The sequence below is a fragment of the Trametes versicolor genome (genome assembly GCF_000271585.1).
Source record: "Trametes versicolor FP-101664 SS1 unplaced genomic scaffold TRAVEscaffold_6, whole genome shotgun sequence".
Classification (NCBI taxonomy): Eukaryota; Fungi; Basidiomycota; class Agaricomycetes; order Polyporales; family Polyporaceae; genus Trametes; species Trametes versicolor.
The window spans coordinates 2827923-2845733 of record NW_007360326.1 but is presented as its reverse complement, the minus strand read 5'-3'; the positions used below and the strand labels follow the sequence as shown (position 1 = coordinate 2845733).

General features: G+C 58.2%; 4 protein-coding genes across 4 annotated transcripts; 2 read left to right on the top strand and 2 right to left on the bottom strand.

Annotated features, from left to right (window-relative positions):
- Positions 1-2629: 2629 nt before the first annotated feature.
- On the top strand, positions 2630-8498 carry TRAVEDRAFT_20817 (uncharacterized protein; the record flags this gene model as incomplete). Its single annotated transcript, XM_008039957.1, has 22 exons — positions 2630-2662; positions 2901-3194; positions 3327-3876; positions 3949-4136; positions 4192-4278; positions 4360-4424; positions 4479-4549; positions 4623-4757; positions 4838-5071; positions 5223-5282; positions 5336-5612; positions 5660-5749; positions 5800-6012; positions 6314-6463; positions 6555-6610; positions 6653-6706; positions 6765-6892; positions 6982-7329; positions 7964-8059; positions 8103-8162; positions 8247-8292; positions 8422-8498. 22 exons carry the CDS (start codon positions 2630-2632, stop codon positions 8496-8498), a joined length of 3312 nt encoding a protein of 1103 aa, XP_008038148.1.
- Positions 8499-10682: 2184 nt separating this feature from the next.
- TRAVEDRAFT_48143 (uncharacterized protein) lies at positions 10683-12427 on the top strand (the record flags this gene model as incomplete). Its single annotated transcript, XM_008040288.1, has 9 exons — positions 10683-10825; positions 11041-11061; positions 11130-11259; positions 11312-11420; positions 11467-11483; positions 11616-11785; positions 11834-11897; positions 12327-12362; positions 12419-12427. The coding sequence occupies 9 exons, from the start codon at positions 10683-10685 to the stop codon at positions 12425-12427; spliced, it is 699 nt and encodes a 232-aa protein (XP_008038479.1).
- Positions 12428-12772: 345 nt separating this feature from the next.
- On the bottom strand, positions 12773-13070 carry TRAVEDRAFT_48142 (uncharacterized protein; the record flags this gene model as incomplete). Its single annotated transcript, XM_008040287.1, has 2 exons — positions 12773-12897; positions 12956-13070. The coding sequence occupies 2 exons, from the start codon at positions 13068-13070 to the stop codon at positions 12773-12775; spliced, it is 240 nt and encodes a 79-aa protein (XP_008038478.1).
- Positions 13071-15575: 2505 nt separating this feature from the next.
- On the bottom strand, positions 15576-16752 carry TRAVEDRAFT_48141 (uncharacterized protein; the record flags this gene model as incomplete). The annotated part of the gene is made up of 5 exons (XM_008040286.1): positions 15576-15957; positions 16043-16136; positions 16191-16376; positions 16435-16549; positions 16609-16752. 5 exons carry the CDS (start codon positions 16750-16752, stop codon positions 15576-15578), a joined length of 921 nt encoding a protein of 306 aa, XP_008038477.1.
- Positions 16753-17811: the final 1059 nt, after the last annotated feature.

The following is a 17811-nucleotide window of genomic DNA, read 5'->3' as shown; positions in this document are numbered from 1 at the left end:
TGTAGAAGCTCCCATACACGGCGCACTCGCGCCGCCATCCCCGCATGTGTACTCTGCATCTGCGCGCCCAGAAGCTCCCGTACATGGCGCGCGCGGCGCACTCGTAGCGCCATCTCCGCGTGCGCATCGTGCCCAGATGCTCAGGGACGCGAAAGGACCCTGTACGTACCGACACCCTGACGATCGGTGGAGACGTCGAGACGGGGGCACGACCGTGCGCATGCGCTAGGCATCCAGCCCTGATAGGGTTCTGCCCGTTGGCTCAGCCCTCGCTCAGGAGTGTCGCTGTCTTCCTGCTTCCGCCAGATACCGCAGCACACACACGACGTTGCCGACGCACGTACGCTCCCAGACTGCTCCCAGAAGAGTACGCCGCGGCCGTATCGTGTTCAGGGTCTCTCCGCGTCTTTGCCGACCGCAGCTGTGACACCGGACCCACAGTGACTGCCGGAGACACAGTGGGTCCGCGCGCGTGCATCGAGCCCGCCCCAGATTTGGCATATCGCGGAGCGAGGGCGAAGCGATATTGGACGCTGGTGCACTCGTACTCGGCGCCCGTCGCATCCACCCTCGCTCCGTTTGTTTCGCCTCGCCACGCTCATTCGGCTCGTCCGAATCTCCCGTAACGGCGGCTTGAGATCTTCCCGGGCCTCGTCCTCGTCCCCTGCTCTACACGCCCGCGAATCCGGCCACCGTTGCGGAGTACCTGTCAGCAAGTGGTGCGGCACGGTGCCCGCCATCGTGCCGCGGACGGATATGTCTTACGAGACACGAGAGCGGGCAGACGGCGAGTCGAGGACGGCGAAGATGGCGGGCGCGGCGCAGGATCCGTGTCGGATCGTGATCTCCCGCTCGCGCGAAGCGGAGGCGCGGTCACTCGGACGTGTTTGAGGGTTCACGGACAGCGGCGCACCTGCTCCGTCTATCGTGTCTCGCATACGGCGTACGCACCTGGCGAGGGTCCGGGCTCGCGTTGGGGTTTGATCTGGTCCGTGCACGATTGTTTGCACCCTGAAAAACAGTTATAAGCACGCAGCATGGGCTCGTCTCGTTCAGCACCTCCCCTGACACTTCCCCTCGTCTCTTGCACTCGCATACTCACCTCTCGCATACTCACCCCCTCCTGCGGCGTGCCCGTCGTCGCCCAGGATATGCCAATGTTGTCTGCATGCCATTTGGCCGCCGCTTATCCCGCTTCTGCACGACTCACATGCGCGGGGAGACGCGGACGAGAACCGAACACTGTGAGTGCTCGACCGCCCGAGTGTCGCTGACTATGCCCGATAGATCCGCTGCGTGCGGAAGTCGTCAGGTAAGCCGTTGCTCTCCTTGATTTAGCTTCTGCTCACCGTTGTACGCGTTCGACAGGCACACAGATTCCGCGAGTACGAGGAAAACGAGGGAAACGCCGGATGACGCGAGCTACGGATCGCGCGAAACGTGTCGATGCGACACAACGACCTCTTCAAAGTCGAGAGATGCGCGGGATGCGTTGGAATGCACGCATGAACTGAACGGCGAGTAGAGTGCAGAAAGTACTCTATTTCCGCCGCGAAAGGAGCCCAACTGACCGTATTTGATGGCTTTGTCGTGTGGGAGTATGCTGGGTTAGTCCGGTAAGTAGGCGCGCGCTGAGATGAAGCTGCTTATTGACGAAAAACGAAACATCTTGCAGCGTACGCATGCTCTGCGCGGCGTGAAACGGCCAGGGAGTCGACCGTTTGCGCAGTATCTGCGCTAGAAATGCGTGGTAAGCGACAATTTCTGTGTACTGTCGATCTGGACTCACCAGCGGTGTTCGGGAGGAGAATGGACGACATCGCGCGCGAGCGAGTCGAGAGCAGTACATACACGTAGAAGTCGACCTGTATCGAATCGCTACGGGGTGAGTTTCACGCAGCAGCGAGGGCGTCGAGAGCGGTGGAAGACGGAGAGCACGGCGGATCGCGTCGACATCGTGAGTGGCAAGAGAGAGACGCCGGCGTCTGTGGCGGGCCAATCGCAGGTCTCGCGCGCGCGACGCGTGACGTCATCGACAAGAATGACGACTCGGAGGCGACCTCGACAGCAAGCGAACTCAGAAAGACGTGGGCGCGGCTGTATGCACGAGTCCAACGCTGAGGAGAGACAAGCGCCCGTGTAGCGCGCTGTGCTTTTCCTCCTCCTACTCCCATGTCAAAATCGACTTGTTCCTACGCGCACGCTGGCCAAACCATCAACGACTGCGAGAACCTGGATGTCTGATTGCGGAATGTAGCAACGCTACAATCAAAATACTAAATAGTCTTGATACCTACTAGTTCGCCGCCATCCACGTCGCGTGAACAGCGATCGAAGGCCGACAAGCTCGTTTCTACATACAAAAAAGACAGTCCTCAAAAGACCGTCTTTCGCTAGGACCCCGAAATCACCCCCCTGGAGCATTAAATTGCGTCTCGCCGGAAAGTGCCGTATTTGTGGGCGTCCCAACTCCAATAATGCCATTGTGGCTGTAATGCACCGGGATTGCCGTTTTTAGCAATTTCCCAATCGCTTCCGAGGCGGGGCAGCGCGTTAATCGGAGGCACGCAGACAGTACTGATTATTTTTGACCACGACCGCGACATCCTCTCACTCCCCCCCCCCAACTATGAGGCATTTATTATCTTCGCATGTCGCCCCGGTCGAACCCACATCACCCACATCACCCCTCCTAGTACCCCCCCACGCTCGATGACACGCACACGCGCTACCAAACCTCAAGTTGATAGCCCAGCTCGCTCGCTACGCAGGCGGATCAAAACCTCTCAACGCGGCCAAGGGTTGCGTTTTTTGGAAGAGGCTACAATCTCGCGAGCTAGACGAACCGTATATTATTTCTACTTTTACTGGGAACTTTACGCGAATTCACTGGCTTACAGGCGGAGGTCGATATCGAGGGAGAGGAACTCGCTCCTTCAGGCGACAAAGAGGAGCATATCCTCGACGCTGCTATACCAGTTCCTCAGCCTGGTACGGCCGAATCCCTACACAATGTTGCTGCGCCGCTTCAGCCTCCCCCTGGATGCGACCCCTTAGCGCAGCCTGAAACATCCGGCGTCGACATCGAATTTGATTCTGAATGGGAGTACCCAGGGCAATACCTATGGCCGCCCGGGCTGTTCGCTGAGGATTCCACGGACGAGCCTGGGCAAGCGGTTATGGTTGCACCGGAGGTGAGTGCAACGCTCGACAGCAGCGCGCCCTTTTCAGCCTACTCCGGTTCGGAACTCCTCTTCCCCGGGATGCGACAGACGTCGAGGATTTGTCTCCCCCCCCTACCTCACTCCCTTATACGCGGTGTTGAGATGACTGGGGTGCCAACTGGCATTGTGTCCTCCACACTACTAGTCGACAACACTGTCCCTCCACCCGTCTCGAGCGACGATGCCGTCCTCCCGCCTGACTCGGGCGACGATACCGCTCCGATTCTCGACCAAACCCACGTTGTTCCTCCACCCGTCTCCAGCGCCGATACCGTTCTCCCGCCTGACTCGGGCGACGATACCGCTCCGATTCTCGACCAAACCCACGTTGTCCCTCCACCCGTCTCCAGCGCCGATACCGTTCTCCCGCCTGACTCGGGCGACGATACCGCTCCCATTTTCGACCAAACCCATGCCAATGGGAAGAGCGCCGTTCTGGCTGCTGGATTCGAAGAGATATCCGCTATCGTTGGGAGGCTAGCTAAGGATGCAAACATGCCTAACGCGGAAGTCTTGTCCCTGTGGATGCGTTGGGCGGATGTGCCGCGGTCGACGAAGGCGCATAATTACTGGAACATCTACAACGCATATCTGAAAACGGCTATGCAGGCAGAGATATCCAGGGTGCGCCCTGGCTATATCCATGGTGCAGGTACGTTTGGCAGGTTGGCGTCGAGCACTACGCTTCGGCTAGATTCTCGCATTTACCTTTTGCAATGACTAGAGCTTATTGATCAAGATTCCTGGCCCGAACTGCGTCTCCAGTGTTATGCAGGCTTCCAGCAAGCATTTGGTAACCAGTGGAAAAAGGTGTTGCAGACTTTCGACGCTCTCCAAAGCATTGGGGGGGAGACGACGTTGCATGTGCGCACCAAAAAGTTCAAAAAGTACGTTGCAGCGCTTGAAAGCATGGTATGTGGGCAGTGGGAAACTTCGTGTTCTACATCGCTGATAAAATAAATTGTAGGTCAAGCGGCATGCAAACCTCGATGGGTTCGAAGCAATCGTTATACTTGCTGGAAACCTTCAACATAACGACAGCGCTCTGGCGGAGGTAATCAGCACCTGCCCCGCCGATCAGGTTCCACGCTCTCAATTCCATTACTTCTTCATAAGGCTCATGTCATCGCTCTAGTTCTTCTCGGCCAAGTTCACGGCCTCGAAAGACGAGGTCAAGGAGGCTTTTCAGGACCACATATAGTGAGAGTTACGTCATTATATATATCTGTTATTCCTAACGAGCCTCCTTTGCAGTCGCCAGTACCGGATACAAGTGCACGATAAGAACGACGCTTCATGCACAGTCATTCCGATGTCCGGACCAGGTATTCATGTCTCTCGCAACAGCTGAATCATGATTTGTTGATAATCCCTGTCATCTAATCGCACACATAGCAGACCCTCACGGTGCAGCAGGCGCGCGACCGGCGGACTCTCATGATCGTACTGAAGACACGTCGCTTGAAGGTTCTTGCCCGCAGCCGCACATGGGGCAGGCAAAGGGCTCAACTAAGAATCGGCTGCAAGAGATACGTCAGCAACTACAGCGTCGCTTTGGTAGGGCGTTCCACATCTTGTCTTTGCAATATACCTAACTCCGGAATATATTGTAGAGTCCGCCGGAGGTGTCTTTCCTAGTCACGGGGCGTGGAAGAGATGGCGAGACCTGTTGGCCCGGCAAGGTATAGTGTGCGAGAACTGGCCAGAGCGTGCGCTTTGGCTGGGATCTTGCGAAGGACCTTCAGGCAACTACATCTCTTCGTCTGATCAAGTGGTTCTACTCGAAGCGCTCTCCAAGGAAACACATACTATCGTCTTCAAGAAATTGGATACTAGTTGTATACCTGGTAGGTTCTTTGGCTCGGAAACTCGCGCGACAACCTCTAATGTCGCCTTGATGTCTAGATCTCTGCTTGGGAAAGCGACCGATCGTCACGAGGGTCCCAGACGCGTCCGGAAACATCCCAATGTCTAGCAAACTCTTTCATGAATGTACAGTCACTCGTAAACCGCGTGCAGCCCCCCGGCGGGTGAAACTCGAAGATTCAGTAGATGGAGGTACGCAGCCGGAAACATGCCCTCTAATGTATGCGCTGAACCACACCATGTAGAGGTCAAGCCGTTTGCTCTGCGAGGGGTATCTCCTACATTGCCCGCCGACGTCGCAAGCGATGTCGAGGAACGTCGCGGAGCATTACAGACATCCCAGGCGTCCGAACCCAAGAGCCCTCGCCCAAACAAGAGAAAGGCCGGGGCTAGTGAACTGCAACAATCGAGCAAGCGTACACGAGTCAAGAGCGCGGCCGTGGATAGCCCTGTGTTCGTTTGCGACGAGATACAGCAGGATGGTCTCGATAACGCACTGGATGTCGCTCCGCTTGCAATGAGGTACGGCAGTGTGGCTTAAATTGGCCTGATCACTAACTACGAAGCAGCATCACTGGCAAGCCCGATACTGACCCCTGCCCTGCGCCCATCGAGCCTCGGACTCCGCAGCTGGGCACGGTACCTTTGTTGCATCTCAGGTAAGTCCGTATCATGCACGTTAACTATCTGAGCACTAATCTCTGCCAAGGGGTGCACTGGAACTTACCGCGGACTCGGCAAAGCGCGCAACGCCGGCGAGCACAGAAGACCCGTTGCGCGCCGGAGACGCCGGGTCGAGGCATACCGAGACTCGGATATCTGGAGACGTAGCTGTAAAAGCCACGCATCCGGAGGATGTCCTAAGTTGCAACGCGGTCCAACATGAGCTTCCAGGCGGCGCAGATTCTCCCCTGCAAATCCGGTATGTCGACGTCGTGCGCGCTCGTTTCTTGTTTACTAACTGTTTACAAGTGACGCGTCCCCCGATCATAGTGCAAGATCACCTGCAAGGGAATCTGAGGATGAGCTAGGTGACTACACAGTTCGGGGAACGAGGCAACCGAGCCGCTCCCCAAGTTCTCATGCAGATTTACATCGGCTGCGAGTGCATGCGAGGGCGCCATCTCCAATCGGATGCGTCGGCCCAGCATCAACTGAACTTGCAGGGTCAGCCAAGTACGCCAACACTTTATCAGGCAGGCTGTCGCTAACCTGACACACAGCCGCGACGCACCTTCTGAAACCACGGCCTTTGGTAATGATCGTCCCAAACGTGTCAGTTTCATGGACGTCGTCATGAACGAGCCCCCGACGCCGCGCTCTCGCCGCCATCCAGGGCCACCGTTACTACCGTCCTTTTCGCACCAGTACGAGTGCGTTGGTCGATCCTATCTCACAAAATATAACTCAGCTCTCCTCAGGGAAATTCGCGGCCCCACTCACGATCGATCAATTCTTCCGAAGCCATGGGGCCAACCTGATGTTGCTTACCCGCGTATGGTTACGGACGGAAGCGCGAAGTATGTAACCTACGGAGATCGATGGAGGACTTCGTTAACCAGCCTTCAGCAGCGATATCGAGCAGGAGCAGGTCCCGTACCGCGACAACCACGCACGTCCGTGGACGACCATGCGGCATAGGTAGGCGTTTTGCTTACGGTCCGTTACTTTCAGCGCCTGACATCGACCAACTTGAAAGTGGTGGCACCCAGTACGGGGATGATACAAAGCACTTCCAACGGATGACTTTGCAACGCTCTAGTATGTATACAGAGCACATGTCTCGCCAGCCCGATTACCAGGTGCGATTATTCACACACGTACATCATCTCAAAGATTTATTAAATAGTGGCCATATCTCAGGGTACAGTAGATCCATACCCCTCCACAGATGCAGAAGTCTTTACAGCGCGCCCCTACGGTTACGGCGACGTTGCAGACCACTGCGGACCAAGGACAGCCCGGAGATCCCACGGCCTCCCGAGCGAGCCCTGCGGCGGTCCTCGAACATGCCAGCATGGCCAGTATCTTCCGCCCGTTCAGGCATTCGACAGCTTTGGCCAATTCCCTCGCTATCCACATCGTCACCGCCCGTCGTCACAAAGGCATACTCCCGCATACCCCATACCTACCGGCTATGCCTCACCAGAACCACAGCGTCAAGTGGTTGCTTATGCCAATCATGGAGCTCCTACCCGACATTTGCGTGAGGCACAAGTGCATCACTACCACCCTTATTGTACGCAAGAACCCGACGAACGCTGGCGTGATGACACGGCTCCTACTGGGAGGCATTCCTGGCGGCCAGATTGGGATGCGATGCAGGCGTGTTCACGGTAGAGGCAAACGGGGGTTCTTTGTAGACACCCGCGACAGTATCAGCCTTCTGGTGTATCCTATCCCCTCCACGTACTCATACTCTTGCTAGGACGTTTAAGGTGATCTAGCCTGCAGACTGGAGAACTGATGTGCACGGCGTGAATGCGGACGATGTCACGAAAACGTCCGGGAGGTTTACACGCATGAGGGAACCCATCCATAACGAAGACAAATGAGGGCTATAGAGCTGCAATGATCGGTTACCTCAAAATAGTATCTGGCCTTCGTTCAACTCACGCCGCCGCCGCCGCTGACAAGAGCTGAATTTCAGAATAAGCCCCCTGCGTCGCTCGAATAGGAGGCTATATAAAATGGATCGGCAGCGGGTGATTAGGATCAACAAATTTCGTAGCGTCGCCATAACTAACCCGCCGAGATAGATAAGAGTAAACCCCGTTGTGCAGGAAGCGCCACCGCAGGGCTACATCCGACCGTCATGCAAGGGGATGGAGGGGCAGGATGTTGGCGGAATAACACTGCGAATAGCTGGCTAGGTACCGAGAGACACAGGGAGCGCAGACATAGCCTTGATGAATGCATCGACCTCACAGCGTCAGCATCCGCTCACCGGTACCGTCCGCGGGGGTCCGGTACGTGGTCCCCTCGTAGTTCGTACCTGCACTGACTCGCTAGCTAGCGCTGCTCACGGCTGCCGCGGGGACACGGAATAGGGCACATCCCGTTGCGCTCGAGGTGCGCTTCTAGGCCGTGTACGTCTTCGCGGCGCAGCTTGGCGTGTTCGCGTCCGGGTCGAGCGATGTATTGACCGTCTCACAGGTATCTCGCAATGCACCGACGGTCGCGCGGCGTAGCGCGAAGCACGGTACGTCGGCGGGTGTTTCGGGAAAGGACACCGCACACCTGGCGTCCCTTGGCTGGCGTCCCACCTGCACGCAGACACAGAGAGCGGGGTGACAGCCCGACGCCCCCTCCCCTCCGACATCGTGTGTAGCTACAGACGTGTACGGCGGTTGCAGCCCTGTATTGAGCGGTGAGTCCGATGTCTCGATCGGCGGGTATCCGATCTGACTCACTCTGCCAGAAGCCCACCAACTCGACACTCGTCCGACACTGGGGCAAGCCTGCGGAGGGCGAGGCAGTGCGGGGGGGGGGTCAACTAAACCACGTGCGCGCGCGGCGCGTTTGCTTACTTTGGTCCTTCTTTCGCAGCGTGCCGGTCGCGGAGACGACGCAGGAGGGCGCGCGGGCACTCTTTAACGAGAGGGGTGGCGGGTTCGAGGTGGACGCGGTACGGGCTGTCGTATTGTAAAGCGTATGTACATGTCGATGAAGTTCGGGCGGGACACTACGGTACAGTACGTACGCGCTTCTCGTCCCAAGGGAGAGGAGGCCCCTAGTACGACTGCGGTGAGTTGGGCTTTCGTCTACGAGCCGGCCGCGAGCTTACCTTGGATTTCCAGCCATCCCCGTCGGCCCCCGGAGCACGCACACCAGAGCCAGGACCCCGCTCAACGGCTGTCGGCCCGGCGAGACGAGTGTGCAGGCAACGATGGTGAGTGCGGGAGCGGGACGGCTAACCCAACTCTTCATCCCAGCTCGTACAGGGACCGCGTACCCGACTCCGGGAATGCTGCGGGCATCGGGGAGAGGATGGAGGCAGGGAGGTGTGTAAATTAACATACATACACACCGCACACAGCGGTCGCGACGCGCGACGGCCTGGACGCAGCAGATCCGCGCCCACTGCGCGCACGGCGGCGTCCCCCATCGTGCCCAGGACGGGGCGCCCGTCGTGGGCCCCACATCCCCGGCTCCCCCGGAATGGGCATGGGCTCGGGGTGTCGGCCATGATGGGCGTCCACCGACGGCGACGATAGCGGCGTGCCGAACACGTCGTGTCTGTCTCGCACGTCTGGTTGCCGTGTACACGCACGGAGCCTTGAGCCGGGGTGTTCCGCGTCGGGGTGTGACGCAGCGCGGACTTTGTTGGTCTGGCCCACGAAACCCGCCCAAAACGGCTCAACGCGGCCGGCCGCAAAGTCTGCGTACGCCCCCACAAGCGCCGGGCACGGCACCGAGGACGCCCACGAGCGTGAGCCACAAGCGGAGTGGCCGTGCGCGGCGGGACGGGCGCACAGCAGGCGCGGGACAACCGGACTTCGGGCGGATGCCCATGAAATCCGGGCGAACCAGAGAGATTTTTTGTGCCCGGATCGCGCCTTCGCGCCGCATGCGCGTGCGCCCTGGTGCATACAGCCTAGGGCCGAGTGTTCAGAGGCTGGCGTCTTGGCGCGTGTAGCGGTGATGTCTCCTGGACCCCACCGTCGTGCCAGAAGTGCTCTGGCAGCGGGGCATCGGGCGATGCGGGTGGGATAGTGGGTATCTTGCGAGTGTGCATGCGGTGAGTTGTCGGGATGTTGTGAGTGTAGTTCGCGGCGGACCAGGCTAGGAACTCACCAAAAGCGAGAGAAGGGGGTGGTCGTCGATATGGTACAATACCCACACGTGCCGGACGTGCGCGAGAGGTGTGGCGAAGGACGGAGGGAGAGAAGCGTCTGCGCGGGTGTTTTTTTGCATTCCGAGCGAAGAGCGTGAGTCGAAGATTGCAACGTAAGAGAGCGGGTCTACACGGAGGAGGCTACTCGGACGTGGTGAACGCAGTTCGAACCGGGACGGGCTGGCAACATACCTGACACGAAAGCAACACCACACCAACCATGTCTTCTGGTTTGCGAGCGGGACATTTGCGGCCGGGCCGTGCCAATCACAAAGGACGGCCTGGGGTGCGTCGAGGATAGGGTGCTCAGGACGATTGCGCGACTTTTGTGCTCGTTCTGGACGGATCGCACGAATGTAGCAAGCACTTGCTGAGACAGTGAGAGGCGGCACGGAGGGAAGGGCGGAAACAGGCCAGCGTCTCTCTCGATCGCCCAACCCCACGGCGCTTGCCCCCGAGTGAGTGGGAGAAAAGACGGCAGGCAGGCGGGTCAGCCGGCCCTCCGGGCGCCCGCTCTCCGCCGTGCACTGCCCGTGCACCAAGTTAACCCAAGCTCGTGTGCCCGCGTCCCTCCCTGTCCCTCCTCGCTGCCATCCCCGTCTCCGTCTCCGTCCCCGTCCCCGCCCATGATATCCCTCTCGCCCACCACGTCCAACGACTACGAGTAACCCCACGGCAAGCGTCGTCGTACCGCCAGCTGAGCCGCCGGGCCTTCCAATGGCCCCACCGCCTCTAACGGCCTAGCCCGGTCCGAGATGGGCTCTCCGAGCGAGTCCGCGTCCGTGTCCGCGCTCGCGCTCGCCATGCCACCCACTCCCGACGGCGGCGCGTCCGTCCACATCACCAAGCGCGATGCGCGCACATGCACCCACTGTCGCAAGGGCAGAGCGAGCGCGAGGTGAGTCGTCGCGTGCTTTCCCATCCCGATCGATACTATAACACCTCCACCTTCAGGTAGTACATCGTACATACACACCCACTGCTCCGTGTTCTACACATTCCTACCACCCGCTCGGATGCGATGTCCACTTGTCCACCCATCGCCCCACCCGCCTCGTCTCCGTCTGGCCCGTGTCTCCGCCTGACCCGGAAAACTCACTTTACGCTTGCTAGTACCCTTGTCGCCGATGCCAAGTGAGCGGGGCACAATGCGTCTTCGAGAAATCCGAGAAGCAAAAAGGATAGGCTCTGTCCTCCGCAAGCGTCGAGTCAGTGCTCCCATCCACTCGTGTCGCGCCAAGCAGTGCGGCACCGCACCTTGCGCCCCTCATGCTCAAACCACCATCTCCCCTCCCCCAAAGACGCCTCTCCCACCTCGAGGGACAGTACCTCGTATGTACCCCCGCGTCTCCGCCGCCCACAAGCTGCTGACCTCGGGGAGCAGGTCATGCAGAGCCAGATGATCGGCATGCAATCCTCCCTCGACCGCATCCTGTCGGCCATTGAAAACCAGGCGCTCGTCCAGGGTGGTCCTGCTTACCCCCCGCCGGGCGGTCCGTCGCGCGAGAGCCCCTTATGTCCGGGCTCATGTCGCCGCAGCGCAACAACGTCGAGATGTACGGGAACTCGCCGGGCGACGGACCGCCTCGTCCGCGTGCGTTCCCGCCCCTGCCGGGTTTTGCGCTACCGGTCCATCCGTCTTTGCCTACTGCCATGCTACCAGACTTATCTGGTCTTTGGATATATAGCCGCACACGTACGCGACATATGGAATCATGCCTAGCACCGCGCCATCTTCGGATGACGAGTCGGAAGACACACTTTCCCCCTCAACGCTCACTGCACCTATCGAGGCTCTGCAGGATCTCGCAAAGGCTGCTGCAAAGGCTGCTGTCGTCCCGTCTACTCAGCCTCCCTGGTACGTAGCATGAGATCGCGCCATTAATGCTTTTAACGTTTTCAACAGGGTGAAGAAGCGCAAGCGCGCCGACCCAACCTCGCGCAATGCCTTCCCCTACGTCGTCGGAAGAGTATGTCATCCATAGGCACAGTGCGTCATATACGAGTGCTGCATCTCAACGAGTTGCTCTCCAAGGGACTCGTTTCTGAGGCCGAAGCCCGCGAGCTCTACCATATGTACGTCCTTTGCAGTCGGAGCTAACCCAGTCCGTGTAAATCAGGTCCTCGAGCCCAGTTGTTGCGGCGTAGCCCAGGTATCTTCGCAGTAGTATAGCACCCCTCCGCAAATCATCTGCTTTACATGATGCAAGTGCGACGATCAAAACGCGCGGGCACACCTGCATCATCGTTGTACGTACGTATCTCTTGCGGCTGCTTCGCCGATCGGCCTGCTTATTGGCCTCAAGCCTATTCGTCGTATCTTCATCCCGCCGCAGACGTCGCTGAGTCTTCAAATACCGGAGAGACGTCCGCCCAGCAGATTTCAGACGCCTGCGCAGACGCTCGCCGTCCAGGCCGACCAGATCTATCTCCCGGTAAGTCCATCATACTCGGAAGTTGTGTTTGCAATTCAGCTCACTTTTATGACCAGACTGCATGATCAGACCGACTGTGGTATCCAGTGCTCGTGCAATTGCAGGGGCGACGACACTGGCTTTCCAGTCAGGTAAGACTAGATCAGATACTCCGTCTGGAGCCTGCGGGGGAAGTTGCACCCGGGGCGAGCGATCAGGAAGATCCCACCACGGCGACGCCTTCGGATCATCGGTGACTCGAGCTAGTCCTTTGCATACTATGACTTGGCGCATCTTCTCGTGCAAGAGATCCTATAGGTTCGTGTCAATAGCTATGGACCTCAAACTGCAAGCTGACATGGCAGTCCTCTTACTATGATGGGTGCGTCAAGCTCTATATCTGAACCATCGTCTGTTGACTTCCTCTTATTTTACGGCACCTCGAGTCGGCGACGAAGCCCGCCCAGGTCACGCTTCAACTCCGCGTACATCTTGCGCTGCGCCTGAAGCTCCGAAGAGAGCGCGGCATGGTCGCTGATGCTACAGCCGGTATTCACTATAAATGTTCGTGAGTGAGCGCCGCCTCCTAGCGACACTAGGCTGGATCTACTCACTGGAGTTGCCGTTGTTGACAGTAAAAGGAAATGCCGATGGCGTGTTGTATTCACCTGACAGGAACTGGTACGATGATGCTGATTGTGCGCCGCCAAGCAGCTGCCACTGATTCATGGGTTGCGTGGACGTCGCAGGAATCCGAGAAGACTCGAAGGCGTCCGATCACATGCCGAGTCAGCTTCCAGGACCGGGATTGAACTCGCTATCCTCAAATGCCCATGGTTCTGGCACAAATGGCCCGGGAAGGGGTGGTAGATCATGCGAAGCTTGTTGTAGTGGGTCTACGGCGTCGAACAGCGGATCTTAAAGCGCCACGTCAGGAGGAGAGACGAGTGCTCGGTCCGTTTTCTAAGGTGCTCGTCGATCACCACCTGTGCGCTCACATCCTGGTCCTCGTCAGATTCGTCCTTCAGTCCTTTGTCTAGGCCGCCCGCTGTCGCCGCCCAGGTGTCGAGCCAAACTGGGAAGTATACGGCGCGGCGCCGCTATACAGGGTCGCACTCGTTGACTGGTTTCAAGCTCATGTGCGCGTAACATCTCCGCTTCAAGGGGTATAAGCCCGCATAGGCGTCGGGCTCCGTCCAATGCCAATACTCCTCGCCGTGTTCAGATTCCACAGGTATGTAGCTTGTTCATTATCGATACATTTCGCGCGTGAGCGGCCGAGCTAACTGCCATATCGTGGCTCAATAACTCCAGCGCGCTCCACACCCGGTGGCGGGGTCTTGATTTGGTGTTCGAGCGGTTTGATGCGCGGCAGCGTTTGGCCCCGCAGTCCAGGCCAAGCGTGTAGTAGTATAATGTAAATGCTATACATCAATCTTCCGGTCGAATTTGGGTAATATGGTCACGGTCTAGGACGGTCGATAGCTTGCATCTAGACGTCTTCGCAGGGGCTCGTCTGGAGCGTGATGGCCTGTATCGCGCGTATGCGAGCTGGAGCAGGTCGCCACGCCGGCTACAAACGCATGCGCCATATCACTATGTACCTATGGAGGTTTGCTGGAAAGCCGTTGTACGCAGTGAACGGGACAGGTTCATACCGTAGATAAAGACGTGGTTTACACAGGTGCACTCCATCAAAAACGTAGCCAGGCCACCAGTGAATCACTATCAATGTCCCTTGCTCTCCCTGTCCCTATCCTTGGCCCTCCTGCTACTCAACCATGCACCCAACTCCATCACGACACTAGCAGTCCAACGCGGGGCGTTTCCCGACATACGCCCGAGTCCTACGAGGGGCCACACTGAGTAGCGGGAGGCTAGAGACACCATCATCGCCAGCCGATGTACCAGGAGGTACACCGTCAAGAGTGTTACAGTCAGGCTCGTCAATCCCGTGCGGCGCTGAACGAGCAGAGCGCCCACGAGGCTTTCCAGCATATGCCACTACCTTTGGACGGCCTTCCGGAGCCCCTAACACGATTCCCTGACCGTCAGCCCCAACGAAGCCGGCTCCAACACGTTCGCCCGTAACGTTGTAGATGACGCCGAAATACTCGCCAGGCACAAGCCTCGACTTTGGCTGGACTGGGTGCGGTGTGGTTACCATCGAGTTTGTCGCCTCCACAGGGAGTGAGCGGTCCTCGGAGGATTTTGCAGTGGGAGGCTTGCCAACGCGGGCAGAGATGTAGGTCTCGCCGCGGGCCGCGCAGCACACGCTGCAGTTGCAGATATTCTGGCAACGTGGACAACGAAACTCTCCCGTGCGTTGGTCAAATGTAATTTCGGGATACCTACAGGTAGGCCATTAGTCGTTGCGCAGGATTGGTTGGAACAGGTGTAAGAGCACACCTAAGCGCAATGCAGGGGGCACAATATCGAAGCCCACACTGCTCGCCTGAGTCCTTGAGAGCTGTGCACTGCATCTTCTCGCGCGGTGTCCTCCGTCGGCACTGGTGACATACACTTGACACGGAAACTTTCCTAAGCGTTTTGAAAGTGTTCTTCCCCATCTCCTTCCTTCCTTCCTTCGCCCTTGTCACCCTTTGTGCATAGTCATTCGGGCCATCCATCGTACGCTTCGAATTCGTCATTTGGCGCAGACGCTTGCCCTCCTGCGGCGAATGCTGTTTCGGCATTGTCGGGGGCGCTGGATCAGGCTGAGTTGTATCAGGCTCGGCTGTAGAGCCAGTTCGTGTAAGCTTCAGTGCGGTTCCCGATCTCGTCTTGAGAAGATGCCGCTGCGACGATGACGAGGAAGATGGCATGCTTGACCTAGTAGCAAGCGTTGTCTGTAGTCTATTGCCAGGTCGAAAGATCGGGAATTGCCGATGTTTGCTGATCATTTTTAAATCTCCGCCCGTCCAGATCCTAGCGCATAGCGCGACGCGACATAACACCACGCTCGCGCAATGGGTCTGATAATCGTGCAGACCGCTGCGATGCTGTCAACGTACCTACAGCGCCCAACTATGGCAGAGACATCGTCGGAACGGTTGGCTTGCCGCGACCGCCAAAACCACTGTCCATCGCCCTTACACCTCGCTGCTTTCACTTTGTGAGCACGACGTCGGAAAGTTAGTGTGATCGTCCTCCCCTCCTCGACAAGATCACACATCGTCTGCCTAGGGGAGACAACGTCGGAAAGCAGTTGAGCAAGCTGCTCTACGTGCACGGTTATTGCGCCGAGGTCCAGCTCGGCGGGGAAGAGGTTCGCCATTTTGAACAGGAAGAGGCCGGAGAACGCGGCCATGACGAGCGAGTCGTGTACCGCGTAGCGTTTTTCGTCCGCTGCGGGCGAGGCGAGAGGGGCGCGGGGGGCCAGGTCAGTGCGGCGGAGGGCGGGGCAGGGGCGCGGGGCGCGTACCTGTAGGTGTGCGAGTCGAGCAGGTTCGAGAGGCAGCTGGACGCGGCGTCCTTGGCCTGGAACGCAAGCTCGCGCTGCTCGAACGGCATCTTGTCCCACAAGACGCCACGGAGCGCAACGCACACGAGCCATAGCTTCGCGTGGTGCAGCTCGCCCGCGAGGATCTTGCGTGGAAGCGCCTCATCATCCATGCTTTGACCCATAGCGGGGCGTGAGCACGGTATATACCGTAGATGCAAGACGGGACTTACGGTGCAGCTCATCGCAATCGGCCCACCACTTTTCGAGCGCACTATGCGCACGTCGGATGAAGGAGAGCGTGTTGCGGTTCACCTGGCCTTCGAGCGGCGACAACGTCTCGTAGATTTGCGCTATGGCCGAGCGTCAGCATCGATCATTTCACACACACCAACGACGAAACGCACTCTTCTGTGTTCTGAGCTTAACCTGGGAGACGAGGCGGACGTCTGTGGGCGACACCATTGGGTGTGAGAGCAGCACACGGCAGTGGCGGATCGAGCTCTCGTCACGCAGTACGATCAGCCGTCCGGTCCCCAGGCTCATCTGGTGGTCGAACCAGTACAGGCACATCCAGATCCGCGCGGACACCACTGTATGCGCAAGGCGACAATGAGCGAGTGCCCGGTGGAAAAGCAGTCGAAGACTAACCGAGGTTGCGCTCCTCCTCCTCAAAGCACTTCTTTCCGCTGTCAACTGCAAGCTTCTCGAGCGCACGGTGCAGGCCGAGGTCGAGCGCTATGCGTATCGCGTGCCCGCTGGGCAACTATCCGTTCGTGCTCTGCGCCGCGAGCAGGAGCATCCCTGGACGGCTTTCTTGCGCACGACGGGTCCGAAGAGGGACGAGCACGCAATGCCCTGTGCCTCCTCGAGGCACTTGTAGAATGTGGGGATAAGCAGGTCAGTCCCGCTCCCGATCTTGGCTGCGACGGCTAGGATCGCGTCGAACGTCCACGGGCTACGCTCCATGAGCCCCCGTACGTGTCGTACGTCGGGTAGAACACGGGGATGAAGATGTGACACCCAGAGAAGAATCTACAGTGGAATGAGCGCGACAGCATTAGCTACATGTGTAGCTCCGGCGGCGAAAGCGACGAGGATCCTACCGAACGTGATCGCTTAAGGAAAGCGGCGGGCGTTCCTAAGGGGAACTGTGAGAGTCACACAACCCAATGTATCAGTAAAAAGGTGCGTGCGGACTTGGACTGTCGCAGCATCGAGAATAGATTTGACATGAGCCGTGCGGACTGGCGGTAGCTCCAGCGTGTTTACGCAGCTTGCCAGACGATGCGGAGATGCCAGCCTACGACTCACACAGACAATCACACTCATGGATCCCGAGAACGACGGGTTCGACTACACCAACGACGAGCATGCTAGAGCCTGGAGGCTCGTTCAGCAGAACATCAACAGACGGCCAGAGAAGCAGCGTTACCTTCGATTCAGAGGGTGTTTGGTGGTGACGAAGAAGACCTTGATCTACAAGGAGTGCATTAGCGAGGGTGGGCGAGCTTGAACAACAATTACATGACCTTATATGGGACCGCACTCCCCCTTCCATCCAAGTTCATGACACTGAATACTCCAATCCCCGACGGATTCATCTGCAACGCCGATAGACGTTAGCTCACAGCGGTGTAGGATACTAGCTGAAATTCGCTTCTACATAATGTACCAATCATGTGTACCTGATAAGTCAAACACGAAGCCTTCGCTATGCAGCAGCAATCAGTACTGCGAGTGTTCCGATGATGCTCGGGAAACATACCTAGTTCACCATATCCCTAAGAGGGGGCGTAATCCAGCATCGCGAGCCTGAGAGAGTAGTGATGTGGCGAACAACGAGCGAGACGATATCGGTGAGTGGTACGATTGCACTCACTGATCCCGGCTCGGTACTCTGGCCAAGGCAACAGTCTGCATACCAGAACTGCAAGTGGAAGTCATCTGTGAGCGAACCGCAGGCTGGCTCGCCGATCAGTCGAGGGAGACGTCCAAGCTTGCTTGGGAGTCATAGATGTGAGCGTG